Source organism: Nematostella vectensis, chromosome 6 (assembly GCF_932526225.1).
Source record: "Nematostella vectensis chromosome 6, jaNemVect1.1, whole genome shotgun sequence".
NCBI classification, from domain to species: domain Eukaryota; kingdom Metazoa; phylum Cnidaria; class Anthozoa; order Actiniaria; family Edwardsiidae; genus Nematostella; species Nematostella vectensis.
In genome coordinates, this window is record NC_064039.1 from 2719038 (window position 1) to 2732957 (window position 13920).

At 39.7% G+C, this 13920-nt stretch overlaps 2 protein-coding genes across 2 annotated transcripts; one reads left to right on the forward strand and one right to left on the reverse strand.

The window, feature by feature from the left end:
* Positions 1-462: 462 nt before the first annotated feature.
* On the reverse strand, positions 463-5293 carry LOC5514633. Its single transcript, XM_001634766.3, has 2 exons — positions 1908-5293; positions 463-744 (listed from the first exon to the last, which is right to left on the reverse strand). Exon 1 carries the CDS (start codon positions 4535-4537, stop codon positions 1937-1939), a length of 2601 nt encoding a protein of 866 aa, XP_001634816.2. The 5' UTR covers positions 4538-5293; the 3' UTR covers positions 463-744; positions 1908-1936.
* Positions 5294-5432: 139 nt separating this feature from the next.
* Positions 5433-13738, forward strand: LOC5514634 (protein kinase C and casein kinase substrate in neurons protein 1). Its single transcript, XM_032384229.2, has 4 exons — positions 5433-6335; positions 9712-9832; positions 11304-11581; positions 12321-13738. Exons 1-4 carry the CDS (start codon positions 5545-5547, stop codon positions 12562-12564), a joined length of 1434 nt encoding a protein of 477 aa, XP_032240120.2. The 5' UTR covers positions 5433-5544; the 3' UTR covers positions 12565-13738.
* Positions 13739-13920: the final 182 nt, after the last annotated feature.

Consider the following 13920-nt stretch of genomic DNA (forward strand, 5'->3'; position numbering starts at 1 on the left):
TGCCTGTGTATAGCAAACAGCCTATCTACTGTAGCGTAGAAAATGTTACTGTGAATTTGTGGAAGCACAGTCTTGGTGATCGGTTGTTTCTCCAAGCTATCTTTTGTGCTCACTAAAGCCAAAGCTAGATGAGTGCACAATGTAAAAGCCAAGTTGCGTGCACAGCAAAAAAAGAAACTTGACTTCACAGCCACATGAACCTCTCAATCCCTTGCTCTAGCTACACAGGCCACTATAGTTTTTATTTTACTGATATGGGTCTGATAATAACTGTAAACAACTCATGATTGGACGGGCTGGAGCAGGGACAAAAAAATAATTGGTCGTAACAGGTCTTTATTTATGCACCCAAACATATCCAATTATACCTATCCAACCTTTGAAACTATATAACTGTGCAATGTATTTTATTTTGGGGGAAGGGGAGCGAGGCTGATCATACATTGAAAATGAAAAAAAGGATTCAGATTTGAAACAACATTTTACTGTTCACATCCTAAAACCTTAATGTTGAACAACCTGTTACAATACCTTTATGAAAACATCTAATCATCTATGAAAATCAATGTTAAAAATAATCTACACATGGCTTTTCGAAGCCATGATGTATTTACAAACTGCAGATCACATCTGCATATCTTAAGGTCTACACTACAATCTACGGTTCATGAACCTTTTTTACACGAGCAGCAGGAGGTTGATGGAGTAACAACTAGCTCCCTTAGTCTTTTGTTGGTTCAACACCTGAAAATATTGTTTACAGAGTAAAGAAGTTAAACTAAAATATTGATTTATGGATATAATCTATAACTTCACTGTAGATCTGAGTTTAAATACAGCTAAAATAATGTAAAGCAAATCCTCATTAAGAGGATAGTGATAGCATTACATAAACATTTTTCTCCGACTAGCAAAACAGGATACGGGATACAAGTTGCTTCTAGATTTTTAGATTTTAACTACAAGGATGTTTGATTATAAACCCATTGTATATAAGATCACACTCTGGTATCCCACAAGATTTTGCCATTTATATATTACCAATGAGGCTAAGCAGGTTGTAACACATAAATGTGACCTTATGAAAAACAGGTTGAGAAAAGCAGATCAAGGATTAAAAAATAATACATAAGAGCCTGGTACATGGATATAAAATATTTTTTTGTAACATCAAGGTTACAAAAAATGGCAATAAATCTCCAGCAAACTCTTTCGCTAGCAGAATAGGGATGAGATGCATATATACAAGGATCTGTCAAGACCAGGGTTGTACTATCTTAATGTTTTAATTTCTTGATGGGCTGAACTATGTATTAACATGCATTTTCTTTGTCTAAGGCTGAGACAGAAATCATCTCATGTTGCCCTATTATCACTGGCAATTAGATTCATTTGTTACTATCAAAGCCCTGAAAGCTCATATGCTCAATCGACCTAGGAAAATATAACACATATGCTGTAAAATATAATGGCTCTGCCATGCATGTACTACATTATCATCAGTCTTAGTAAAAAATATGCCAAATGTGAATAAAGTACCTAATTAATTTTCTACTATACATTGCATATTACTTATATAGATGAAGAGGTGGTGAAGAATAGTTTCTTGTCAAGATGAATTTAATTTTTTATATTCTCTTGACATGAGAACTATAGCAAACCTGAAATATATATTAAAGCATTTTTTATCTAAGCAGTTGGATTAAAAAAATTCTCATTAGCAAAATATGTATCTACTTGAGATTTTTTTAAAGAACAATAAATCACAATTCTGATTTTAAATTCCTTGGTTGCCTCTTCATGTAAAAAAAAACTTATGCAAAACCACACATACATAAACCAAAGTTTTCACATGCTTGATTAAATGGTTCTTAGTGAATTAACACAGCAATACAGTAGTACCATACCTCAGGCAAATCAAGCTAAATGTCAAAGTCTAATCAGTTCCTTCAATGACTGCTGCTGCAGAACTCTTTTCCTCTTCCTCTGCTGCTATCGCCTTAGGAACATCTTCACTGCTAGCTGCATTGTGTTTGTCTGTGTTTGTAGCCACTGAAGACCGTAACAAGGAGTCTGTCATTGTGCCTATCGACATTGCCTCATCAGATGTCCCCCCAGTGTTGGTACCTTTAGTTTCTTTTTGAATATTATCGGTTGCAACTGCAACAGAGATTTTATCAGAGTCCAGGTTTTCAGCTTTCAGCATCTCTTCACCAGGGGTTTTCTCTGTTGTGTTCCCATCTGGAGCAGACTGATTTTCCGCTCCCATTGTTGTCAGAAATGTATTCATATGGGGGATACTGGATGGGCTCTCTCCTCCAGCCAAAGAGCCGCTACTGGCACTTACAGTGAGGGTTCCAGCAATGGTAGATGCCATAGTTCTACCTGGAAAGGGGTCTCCTTGCTGACCCATATAAACAGGGTAACTCTGTGGCTGGTTATGTGGGACCTGAATAAGGACAGGAGCATTCCCCTCAGATTGTACCACAGTCAGGCTTTTTTCACCACTTGTATTTGCATCATCTGCCACCTGGTTTCCTAAGCAAAGTCTATCCCTTGCAGATGATGCTAGAGCTGATAACATGGAAGCCATAGGGGTACTGGTAGGAGGGGCATAGTTGCTTAAACTAGCTAGCATTTCTGCTGCAGATGTGTTGCGCTTTCTAGCCCTACCCCTTGATCTAGGTTTTAAAGACTCTGCTTCCTGTGGTTGAGCAACTGCTTTTTGTGTTTCAGCTTGGACTTCAGTTTGCATTGGAACTTGTACAATTTGTACTCCTTGGGGGAAGAGACCAGAATTTCCTTGATTTGCAGTTGTATACTTTGGATCTGGAAATGCTTGCAACTGGCCTGCCCCTGTTAATGGTAGTTGAGTAAAAAATGTCATCCCTTGGCCACCTTGCATTCCTTGGAGTGGTGTGATTGGCAAGAGAGTTTGAAAATTATGCAGAACTTGGCCTTCTTTAGCAATATGAACACTATTCTGTGTGCTTCCTGGCTGGAATCCTAGAGAATTTGCAGCTGTGCTTGTGACAGGTATCCCAGTGAAAAATGAGCTCTGTGATTGCATGGCAGGCATACCAGATACAGGTATCGTTGTGACCATTGTTCCTGGATTTCCAGATACAGTAATTCCACCAGCTTGTCCAGCTGTTACTGGAACCTGAAAACCTGGGAAAATAGCCCCTTGCATACCAGGCATTGGCATTCCTGGGAAAAAAGCCCCAGGTGGCATTCCTTGGATGCCTAAATTAGTACCACATGGTACAATTCTTGAGGTCATAGGCTGACTAGTAATGGCGGTTGTCATGGCCGGGAGGGAATTCGCTTGCGCGTTTCCAGTGGTATTTTGAGCCACATTTAAAGCATGATGACTTGTAGACACCATAGTAGGGAGGTCGCTTGCTACTGATGTAATAGGTATTCCCATACTAGGAGCTAATGACGTGTTTGATGCGGTCTTGTCATCGATGGTAGCTAGACCTGTAGCGTTCATCAAATCCGAAACACTCCCTTTTGGTGACTCGCCGACGCTAGAAACCATCTCTCCCAAATTTCCTTGAGCTTGCAAGTTTTTAATACCCTGAATAACAGCATCGCTAGCACCGCGAAATTGGTTTGATGCCAAACGCTTTCTCACTCCAAGCCGTTCACGCCTTCTTCTCTGGCGCTCACGGTTCCCGCGTCTTATAATCTCAAGTTGCTCGGGTGTCATGACTTCCTTTCTTCGCCTTCTCCACTCTCGATATCTCGCTCTCAAAGCTTCTACTTGGTCAGGAGTCATTCGCTCTTTTTGCTTCCTTTTCAGCTCGCGCTGCTTCTCCCTGCGAACAGTGACAGTCATCTCGTCGTCAGAGGTGTTTGTGCTGTTGCGTTTTCTGCGTGGACTTCTACCTTCGCTCTCATCTTTGCTCGTATCAGCCATTGTTTCGTCATTTTCTTCAGCCTCTAAGCTCTCATTAGCTTGCCCACCTCCATTTGAGACATTTGGGTTTTCTCCGAATACTTCTATTTCGCTTGCGACTACGAGAACAGCGATTTGTTCGGAGGTATCTTGCGAGGGTTCGTTACTTGCGCCTGTTGTGAGCTGTCCGTGACAAGCCGCCGTAATGGCGTTGTTAGCCGACTCGCTAGTAGATTCCGAAGCGTTTTCTCCGCTCGCCGGCACATGTTTCGACGGCTGTTTTCTTCTAGAAATTCTTGGCCGAGGGTTTCTGCTTTTCTGCAAGTGAACTTCGACGAATTCTTGCTCGCTTTTTACGTTTATCCCTGACTGATCGGTGTGATCGAGGTCCGCGTTGTCGAACCCTTCAAGGTTGTCTAAGTTCATGTTAACGTTACTCGCGTCGGGCGCCATCGTTGGATCGTCGTGGCGTGACATTTTCAGTTTCATTCGCCTTCTACGCTGCCTTTCTCGATTCAACCGACGGATTCTGTCCGTCCTAGTCTCTGGTGACTCCCCTTCTTTCGGTTCAATAACAGCAAGCTCTGGTCCGACGTCTATAATTCCTGTGTCTCCCGAAGATTTGCTATTCATTTTGCTTGAGATATCGCATATCAGACGAGGGACAGAATAAACACACCGCGATGATTCGAACACGTCACGCGATGTGCACAACCACAATAAACAGCGCTAAATGTCCCCAAAACCTTCACAGTACAATCAGTCATCAAACAAATAAATCCTATCCACGTTAGCGTGCAAATTCACGGGTCTACAAGCGAGAAAACGAAAAGTTTACGGGCAGAGTCAGCCATGTTGAGGACCAGTCAATCAAATTTGAAACGCGACCGAACGCCGAGCCTCGCTATCATGTGACTCCGACGCTCACCCGAATAAGAACCGACACTTTTTATGTAGGATAAAAAGAATGCGTGATAATAACATTTTACCTCCTGGTTAACGGAGCAACATCATAGCTGTCAACTCACCCGAATTAGGCGGGTGTCACAAGATTTTGGACTTCATCACAAGCCTAATTTTTTTGTGAGAATGTTTATACATTTTTTGTATTCGCCCGCATTGGCTCTCTTGGGTTTGTTTTACATATTCACCCAATTTAACAAGATTTCTTCCATTCGGGTTGACAGCTATGCAACAACAACAGCGGAAAGTAAATCAAATAATAAGTAGAATTTTAATTTGCATTCTGTTCAGAGTACAGCGGACGACAAACTGCCATACGATGGATCTAGTCGAAAGAGGTTTATTATGATTTTTTCCTTCTTTATTAATAACTGGATTTTCATGAAATAATACTGTGTTTTTAAAATAAATGCTAGTATGACCTCTTGTAATTGTTGGACAGTAGACTCGGAAGTATTCTGTTTCAGTGGGTCTACATTACCCGCCTTTGCGCTGAAATGCCACGCACTCCTTCAAAAATGTCATGTCACTTTTACCGCGCATGAGCAGAGTGGCAATCTGACCTACCCCATCCCCCACCCTTTCAATATTTGCACATACAGCAGGGGAGTGAATCAATCGCGCTTCTTGCAATGTAGTGGATTTTCGCGTCGAAAATTTACTATTTTATTTTCAAAATGTCCATCAAGGGTACACCTCGAGGATCGGAAGAGACGTTAACGGCTTCTTCGGATAGTTTCTGGGATGTAGGCAACTACAAACGGACAGTTAAACGGGTGGACGATGGCTCCAAATTGTGTGACGAATTCATGAAAATGGTCACTGAACGAGCTGAGATTGAAGCTAGGTATGCGGCGAAGTTAAAAGCCTGGGCTAAAAAGTGGGAAGAAGTTATCAAAGCTGGCTCAGAGTATGGCTCCATGGAAGAAGCATTTAAAGGTGCTGTCGATGAAGCGAATTCTCGAGCGAGTGTGCACACACAATGTCGTGACGATTTGTTGAACGATGTTGTAGAATTGGTCAAGAAATGGAAAGGAGATAATTACCAAAAGTCTATGTTCCAATGGAAACAAGTGAAGGAGGCTGAAGAAGGGTTTGCTAGAGCTCAGAAACCGTGGGCCAAACTGCTCATGAAAGTAATGAGATCTCGGAAAGCTTATCATAATGCTGCGAAGGCCACCGAACAGGCGAAGAAACTCCAGATTGAAGCTAGCAGCGACCCCAACGTCCCTCAAGAGAAATTCAAAAAGCTTACTGATGCAGTAGAAAAGGCGAGGAGAGATATGCAGAAATGCGAGGATAAATATAATGACAGGCTAGAAAATATATCGAAAGATAATCCTCGCTATGAGAGAGACATGACCGAGCAATTCGAGAGGTGCCAAGCGTTCGAGCAAAAAAGGAAAGATTTCTTCAAAGATGCACTGATGAAATATCATTCATGTCTAGATGTGTCACGAAAATCTGAGTAAGTATTCCGAAATTGGCAAGCTTATTTTATCTGGAATTTACGTCAACCCTAATCCGAATTATCCCTAAAACGTGCAGACGTTGTTATGATTGTGTGTATAAATTAGTTTCCAAACTTTGCATGTCTTCGAATCATGGCCATAAAATTCCATTTCCATTTATGCTATCATTTATATGCTATGTGGGCATTCAAATCACTCGGGCATATCGACCCAACAAAATAAAGAATAAGTCCTTTGTCTTCAATCTGATTTTTTCATACGTTTCTGATAATAAACCAATTAATGCTTGGCTTGGTATGTAATGATTAGATTCTGTTTGTTATTATTTAAGCGTGGTTTTGTTTTCATTTTGTACATCCATCATCTAAGTGGTTTTGTAAATGTTTCTATTGTGAGATTTCAAAACATAATGTGTGCTACCAACCAGATTTGATTTTGATTTGGAGCACCCCCTCTGGTAAATGACAATTTTATTTTGAATGTTTTTTATATAGCATGTTTTTGTGAATCTGAAATGTTTTTTGTTTTGTTAACCATTCAAAGACAGACTGAATCCTTAGATGACTTATAAATGATGTTGCTCCAAATCAGGGAGGTTTGTGTATGTTTCTGTCTGAATTTAATATTGATCCAGGGACATTTCGTTACTATTTTGTTTGCTCATTTGTTTTCACATTTCTACTGGATAGCAAATTTGAAAACATATAGAGTCAGAGCTGTCATTGAAAATGGGAAATTTAGAAATAAAATAAAAACTACCACGTAAAACCATTCAATTTCAGCCATGTTTTTAGTTTCTCAAACATCATGACTCCAAAATTATTTTTGGTTATGGAATAGCATTTAGTTGCTAAAACTGCCTTGACCGTCAATTTTCTTGGTGCTTGTAGTCAAACAGTTTATGACACAACTATGAAGGCATACAAATTGTTGATTTGGTTTGAGTTTAGATTGGTGATCAAATAGTACGCTCCGCTCAAAAGAATTAAAATCAAGTCTCGCCCGAATTCTCTTGTCACGCCTGAGATCAAAGCGCTAATGAAAACTTGTGACAACTGGCCAGGAAGGCGTGCAAATCAAATGGCAAACTTGATTGGAATGGATATCGGTTCTTCCGACAGGAAGTTAAGCGTGAGTTAAGGTTGGCGGGAAAAGACCATATTCGTTCGGAATTAAATAAATGTAACAGCAACACCAATTCTACCTGGAAAGTGATAAATCGTTGTCTCCCTGGCAGAGACCCCCTGCTGACCACCACACAAGACACCGTGGCTCAAGCAAACAGATTCTATGAATTTTATGTCTCAGTTGGAAAGTCTGCAGCTGAAAAAGCCAAAGCCATATCAGTTCAGCACAGCTTCGGCCAACTGCAACCTGATTTTCTGTTAGAAACTGAAGATTCCAGCAATATAAAAAAGTTTGAGTTCCATGCAGTAACAGAACAAGATGTGGAAAAAATCGTTATGTGTTTGCCTTCAAACAAAGCGTCTGGCCTTGATAAAATCTCTGCCCGAGTTCTTAAGGACAGCTTACCAGTCATGTTACCTGTCTTTACCAATCTTAACATCGCGTTGTTTGCGTCAAATTGTTTCGCCCAGAAATGGAAATCGACGGAAGTTATCTGAAGGCTAGAAATCCTGATGATCCTGAGAATACCTGTCTCATTTCCCTTTGGCCAATAATGTCAAAAGTGTGAGAAAGAGCTGCCCACTCGCAGTTTATCGAGTTCTTAGAGAACAATGGAAAATTACCTGGGTTACAAAATGGAAATAGAAAACTATACTCCACCGAAACAGCACTCCTACACTATACGGACTTGCTCCTTAAGAACATGGACCAAAAACTGATCACGCATCAGGCATTTGACAGTGTTAGACACAATTTTCTCTTACACAAACTTCGCTGTTTGGGTGTGTCTCTATCGGCCCTGGACTGGTTTGAAAGCTACATTTCATCACGCAAACAAATGATCAGAATAGGCGGTTCCCTATCCTACCCCCTTTCTCTCACAGTGGGCGTGGCCCGAGGCTCCATCCTGGGCCCTGTACTATTTACACTATATGACAGTGATTTATTTTCAATGCCCAAAAGATGTACAGCCCTTGGCTACCTGGACAACACCAAACTTTTGCTGGTGCTACCCCCTCGTGATGCCAGTGAGGCTGTTTCTGTTTTCAATGATGATCTTCAAGAGGTTGCTAAGAGGTGCTCAACAAATTCTCTACTCCTAAACCCTGACAAAACCAAGGTGCTAGTAGTAGGAGTCCCCCAGCTCACAAAATCACTATCGTTGCCCCTGATAACTCTGTTGGGCAAAACTATCAAGCCCTCAACCGTGGCTAAAGACCTTGGAGTTTGGGTTAATAGCTCAGTAACTTATAATGATCAATTATCTGTCTTCTACTTGTCTGTACAATTTATGTCATATAAATAGGATTAAGTATTTACTTGATAGGAATGCCCTTATTTTTAGCCAACTCTTCTATTGTTCTACTGTTTGGAGCAACACTTCACAGAAGAACATTGATAAACTTCAGCGCATCCAAAACTTTGCGTGTAGAATAGTGTTAGGACTAAAGAAGTACGATCATGTATCTGCTGGACGCAAGTCGCTAGGCTGGCTTAGTGTCCCCAACCAACCATCTGTAAATAACATGGTACACGAATTTAGAATTTCGCTCGCCCCACCCTTCTTGTATAGCCTCTTCTGTAACAGATTCAGTCTCTGGAAGCGGGACTAGAATTCAACAGTCCCTAGATCTACCATAATGTAGATTAAAAAAAGAACAGCCATCCTTCACTTTTGTGGCGCAAAGTAATATAACTCTATTCCAGATGAATTCAAGTACATCAAAGAGACAGTTAAAAAAAGTGTGAAAGAAACACTTTGCAGAAATTGAAGCATGTTGTAAATAGATATTTTCTTGTTTGTAATTATTTTTTTCCTTTCCTTTTTATATTTGTTCAGTTTTTGCTATGTCTGTTTTTGTAATATTGATGCAGAATAGACCTGCATAAGGGAGCTTCTATAAAATTTATGTTTGTAGTACATACTGTAATATTCCCAGAAAAGATAAGGATTTTGAACCAGGTCAGTTTTTTTTTTAATATACTATTTTCGAGATATAGTATCTGGTTAATGGTTGCTGGATCACAAAACTCCACAACATCCCCATTTTACTGTTTGTGACATTATTTTGATTACTTTTTCCCTCACCCATTTTCTCATCCATTTATTTGCCACTTATTTTTCTTAGTAACAGTACAAATTATGTTTATTTTCTAACAGAAGTGTGGTGAGGAGTCCTTGGAAACCACAAGGGTTCTTTTTTAACAAGGGAAGCAAAAGTCTGATCATGTTTTCTTTTCTAGATTTTCAGGGATATTCCTTCACATGAGTACAACCTTTCAAATGGCTGATAGTTCGAAAGATTTAGATTATTGGTCAAGATTACATGGGGTAGCCATGCCAAAGAATTGGCCAAGATTCGAGGTACGTATATTGGACACACTATTTTGAGACATATGGAGGTTCCGTTGTATATCTAGTTTTCTACCTTTAAAGTGACACCAATGTCATTGGTTAACCCTGAGGTATAGTTGTTACTTAACACAGACACGACTGGGTCTACGTTAGGTATCCCAGTAGGGAAGGTAGAGACTAGGAAATAAAGGAGGTATCCGAAGTGAAATGTCTTAAAAAAGGAGGTAGAGGTGTCTTCTTTTCCCCTTTTACTTCACTTCAGACAGAAGGCGTTTATTAAAGAGGGGTGTTCATTATAAACTATAACAATAAAACATACTGTAGCGCATCAGGTTTCTAACTTTTATGAGAATCATGTAGATTTTCTTTTTAAAAATCACTTCCTGTTAGGAGCTACCTAGTGAGCTCAACCGGAGAGTATCAAAGACTCCAAGACTTAGCATCATGATTAAACAGAGGACATCCTCAGTGGAGTTCAGGCATTTAGATGGAATAATTGACAGTGAACCCATAAATAGTATATCACAGAGTACAAACCACCCTAAAGCTGTTGGGAAAGGCCAAAGAATGCCAGGAGTTGTCAGTAGTGAACATAGAACAAGCCAGGAAGGACTAGCCATTTCTACTAAGACGTCGTCTAAGGTTATAGCCAGATTAAGGACAACAACTACAGAAAGTGGTCAAAGTTCAGAAAACGAGTCTTCATTAGAAACAGACAACCAACAGGAAAGTGGTAGTCAATTGTACTGTGATATACCAGCTATTCCAGGCCAGAGTGAGGCAACCAGTTCAGTGTGGGAAATGGGTGAAGTGGCTTGTCTTCAGGTAATAATTAAGATAGGCTATGGAGAAGATTTGATTAATTACCACTTATCACAAAACTCCAGAGATGACCTTTGAAATATCACCCTGGGTACCACAGGCTCAAAGCTTCACTCATTCACTAGCCAAAGAATGGTGAAGTGAAAATATTAGTAAAGCTCAAGTAAAGTTTAAGCCTCTGGTACCAAGGGTACCCATAATTGCTCGAAATATTTTGATATATCTGCATTTTTTGTGACTTGAGTAGCATATATTTTTTTTCAATGTATAACTGGCTGCAAACTTTAATCAATGTCTTGGATAGTATTAAGTAACACAATCAAGTTGATGGCAAAATAATCAAACTAGCATAGGAGAATGATAGACAACTCCTAGCTATTACAAACCTGGTTTATACTTTTCTATGCGAGAGTGTACAGAAAGCTTCCCACATCAGTGTTATGTGCACTTTTATTTTCATACACTTGAAAGCTTCTGTATTTTTGGACCTTTTTTTTAATGGAAGTTAGTTTTTGATCTATCAATTTGTTGTGTGTGCCTAATATTTTGACTTTAATATTTGGTACAGTAGGTGATTGGACTTCCTAGGTTCTTGTTCCCTTTGTATGTTTGAAAAAAGTATTACTTGTTCTTCACCTGCACACATTTGATCATATAGCCTTATGATGAAGATCTCCATGGATCCATGAGAAGAGGGACAGGTTCTTATGAAAATGGTGAGCGTTCGTCAATGGGGTATGACTCAACGTCTGTAGATTACGATAACCCAAGGGAATACACAGAACCCTCTGCAGGCTACCAGCAGCAGCCATCCACGTATGATCAGCCGTCATCTGGTTACATGCAGCCCCCTCCAGCTGCGCTGGAGTACAGTGCACCGTCCTATAATCAGGTGCAGTCTGCACCACAACAATATAATGATGCTGAGCAAAGCAAGTATGTATTTATTATAAATTAATTTTGTTAAGCTATTTACCCCTGTTGCATCTTGCATGCTAAAATACATAATAGAACATACAGAAGCACCTAGGTGACCAAGTTGATTATAAGAATAATTTCACAGTTTTCATGTATAACTTTTCAAAATGACTTAAACTATAGTTAATAAGCAAAAGTAAAACCAACTTTTTCTATTCTTCAATCCAGCTATAAGCACGCATTATTACAATAGAAACCCACCTGTAATCACCAGAATGCTATGCTCGCCTTTTTTAAGCTTGCATCAAAAAAGCGCACGCTGCATAACAGTAGTTGAGGTAGGTTTCCATGTTGATGTGCACACATGCTTAAAGCTGGCAGGCGGAGTAAGTGCGCAGCTGCTTTGTCTCCTATTATCTTTGTTCTACAAAGGAGTTCTTTTGTCTCTATTCTTCTCGTTCTTTGTGTCGAGGTGCAGATATTGTCCGTTTGCCCAATCAAATTGCAGCTTGTAAGAGCTGCGTACTGAGCCGGCAGGCGCGCACCCCACTTGGCGGCCACAAATTGGGTCATTTCTTATTAAGAAATCTTCAAATACTATGCTTTTTCCATATGATACCTATGACTGCGCACCCCTGCTCAGCCAATCCTGGGTATGCGCCTGGCTGGAATGGCTTATTTTTCTTTCTGGTGGCAATGTTGGTTTATTTTGCTAGTTCTTTATAAGTGATAAATAAATTCTACCAATCTCTTTCAGCCCCTTCAGTCATCAAGACTCCACAGAGGAGGATGAGTTTGGAGCTATCCCACCACCAATGGACGACCTTGCTGTTCCCGTACTAGCACTGTATGACTATGAAGCTGCTGAAGATGATGAGCTATCGTTCAAGGCTGGTGAGATAGTTACCAAGCTTTCAGAGAGGGATGACCAGGGTTGGTGTCGAGGGAGAATCAATCACCGCACCGGCCTATTCCCAGCAGAGTATGTGGAAGCTCTTTGAAACACAACATTTTCCATCATTTATTCATCCACAAACATTTTAAAAAATGCAATTGGTCGCAATTGCAAGGTCAGAATGATAAAGATGTTTGATGTTGAATAGAGAGACAACTATGCCGCGAGAATTCTGTTCCCTATAGAGAAGTTGAGTTTTGAATTTGCAGAATCTCTGACAGGTTGTCAAATGGGCCATGAACTCTAGTATCCATAGTAGAATTATATAGAATCAAAATGTAATGATAGATTTGCCCATGTTCTCATGAAATTTTTGTTGTACAAAATGGTGATTATTTTTCTAGTTAAGGGGATTTAATTGTATGAAATGTTGGCCAAAGTAGTCAAAAGTCTTTAGGATAGAGTCAAACCCCACAAGTAAGAATCTAAAGATTAGTAATTTGTTGTCAAATTATAGTTGAGACCCTATAGAACAAGCAAATTCAGACATGCTTTGGATTTTCTTGATAACCCCCCCCCCCCCCCCCCCCAACCCATCCCAAAAAAATTAAGTTAAAAAAATAAGTTAAAAATAAGTTTAGTGTCTTGAATTTGTCACTCTTATTGAGGTCGTTGTTCTCTTGGAAAATTCCTTTAATTCAAGTATTGTCAGGTTGTCGTGGTAAGATGCCACGTAGGGGAAAATGTAAAAGGCTATAAGCAGCATTATTGGTTTCAGTTGTCACTGCAGATTGTTTATTTCCCTTTTATATATATATATGTGTGCAGTATATATTTTGTTTGTTTGTTTTTCACCAATGGAAGTTTAGGGTTTGGTAAAGGTGGGTTGTGCCATTTTTCTTTACTTGTCTGCCAAAAAATGTTAAAATTAATAACTTAACTTCAAATAGTTACTAAAACGATACTCAGGCCTTGAACAAACGTCGTACTTTCCATGAGCCGTATTCAATGCAAATGCATGTAAATGAGACAAAACATTGCATCTGGCTCATTTGCATTAATTTGCATTGAATACGGCTCATGAAACTACGGCGTTTAAACTAGGTCTAATTCACGTTTCAAATCGGTTTTATTCAGTCAAAATTAACTATAGATCGATACGTCAATAATAAATCATCTAAATATGAAATACATATCGTTCTTTAGATGCATCATAGCATGCGCTTTTAGAACGCTGATATATATTTTTTACGTCTGTATAGAAATAAATAGCACTATAACGTCTTGTCTGTATTTATCGCACCCCAACCCATGGCTTTACATCCGCCTCTATCTTCACCCACATCCCCCTCCCCTTTATCCTCTTTCAACTCCTTATAATTCATCTCACCTCTAACACCTCTCCTTGATTCCTTCAATAAAGAGACTCTGGAACCGACGTAGCGTGACGTAGTCCGGCTGC

Coding starts and splice junctions, on each gene's coding strand:
- LOC5514634 (XM_032384229.2), top strand. CDS start 5,545: ATGTCCATCAAGGGTACACCTCGAGGATCGGAAGAGACGTTAACGGCT. Junction 6,336..9,711: donor GATGTGTCACGAAAATCTGA/GTAAGTATTCCG, acceptor TTTCTTTTCTAG/ATTTTCAGGGATATTCCTTC. Junction 9,833..11,303: donor AGAATTGGCCAAGATTCGAG/GTACGTATATTG, acceptor TTGATCATATAG/CCTTATGATGAAGATCTCCA.
- LOC5514633 (XM_001634766.3), bottom strand. CDS start 4,537: ATGAATAGCAAATCTTCGGGAGACACAGGAATTATAGACGTCGGACCA.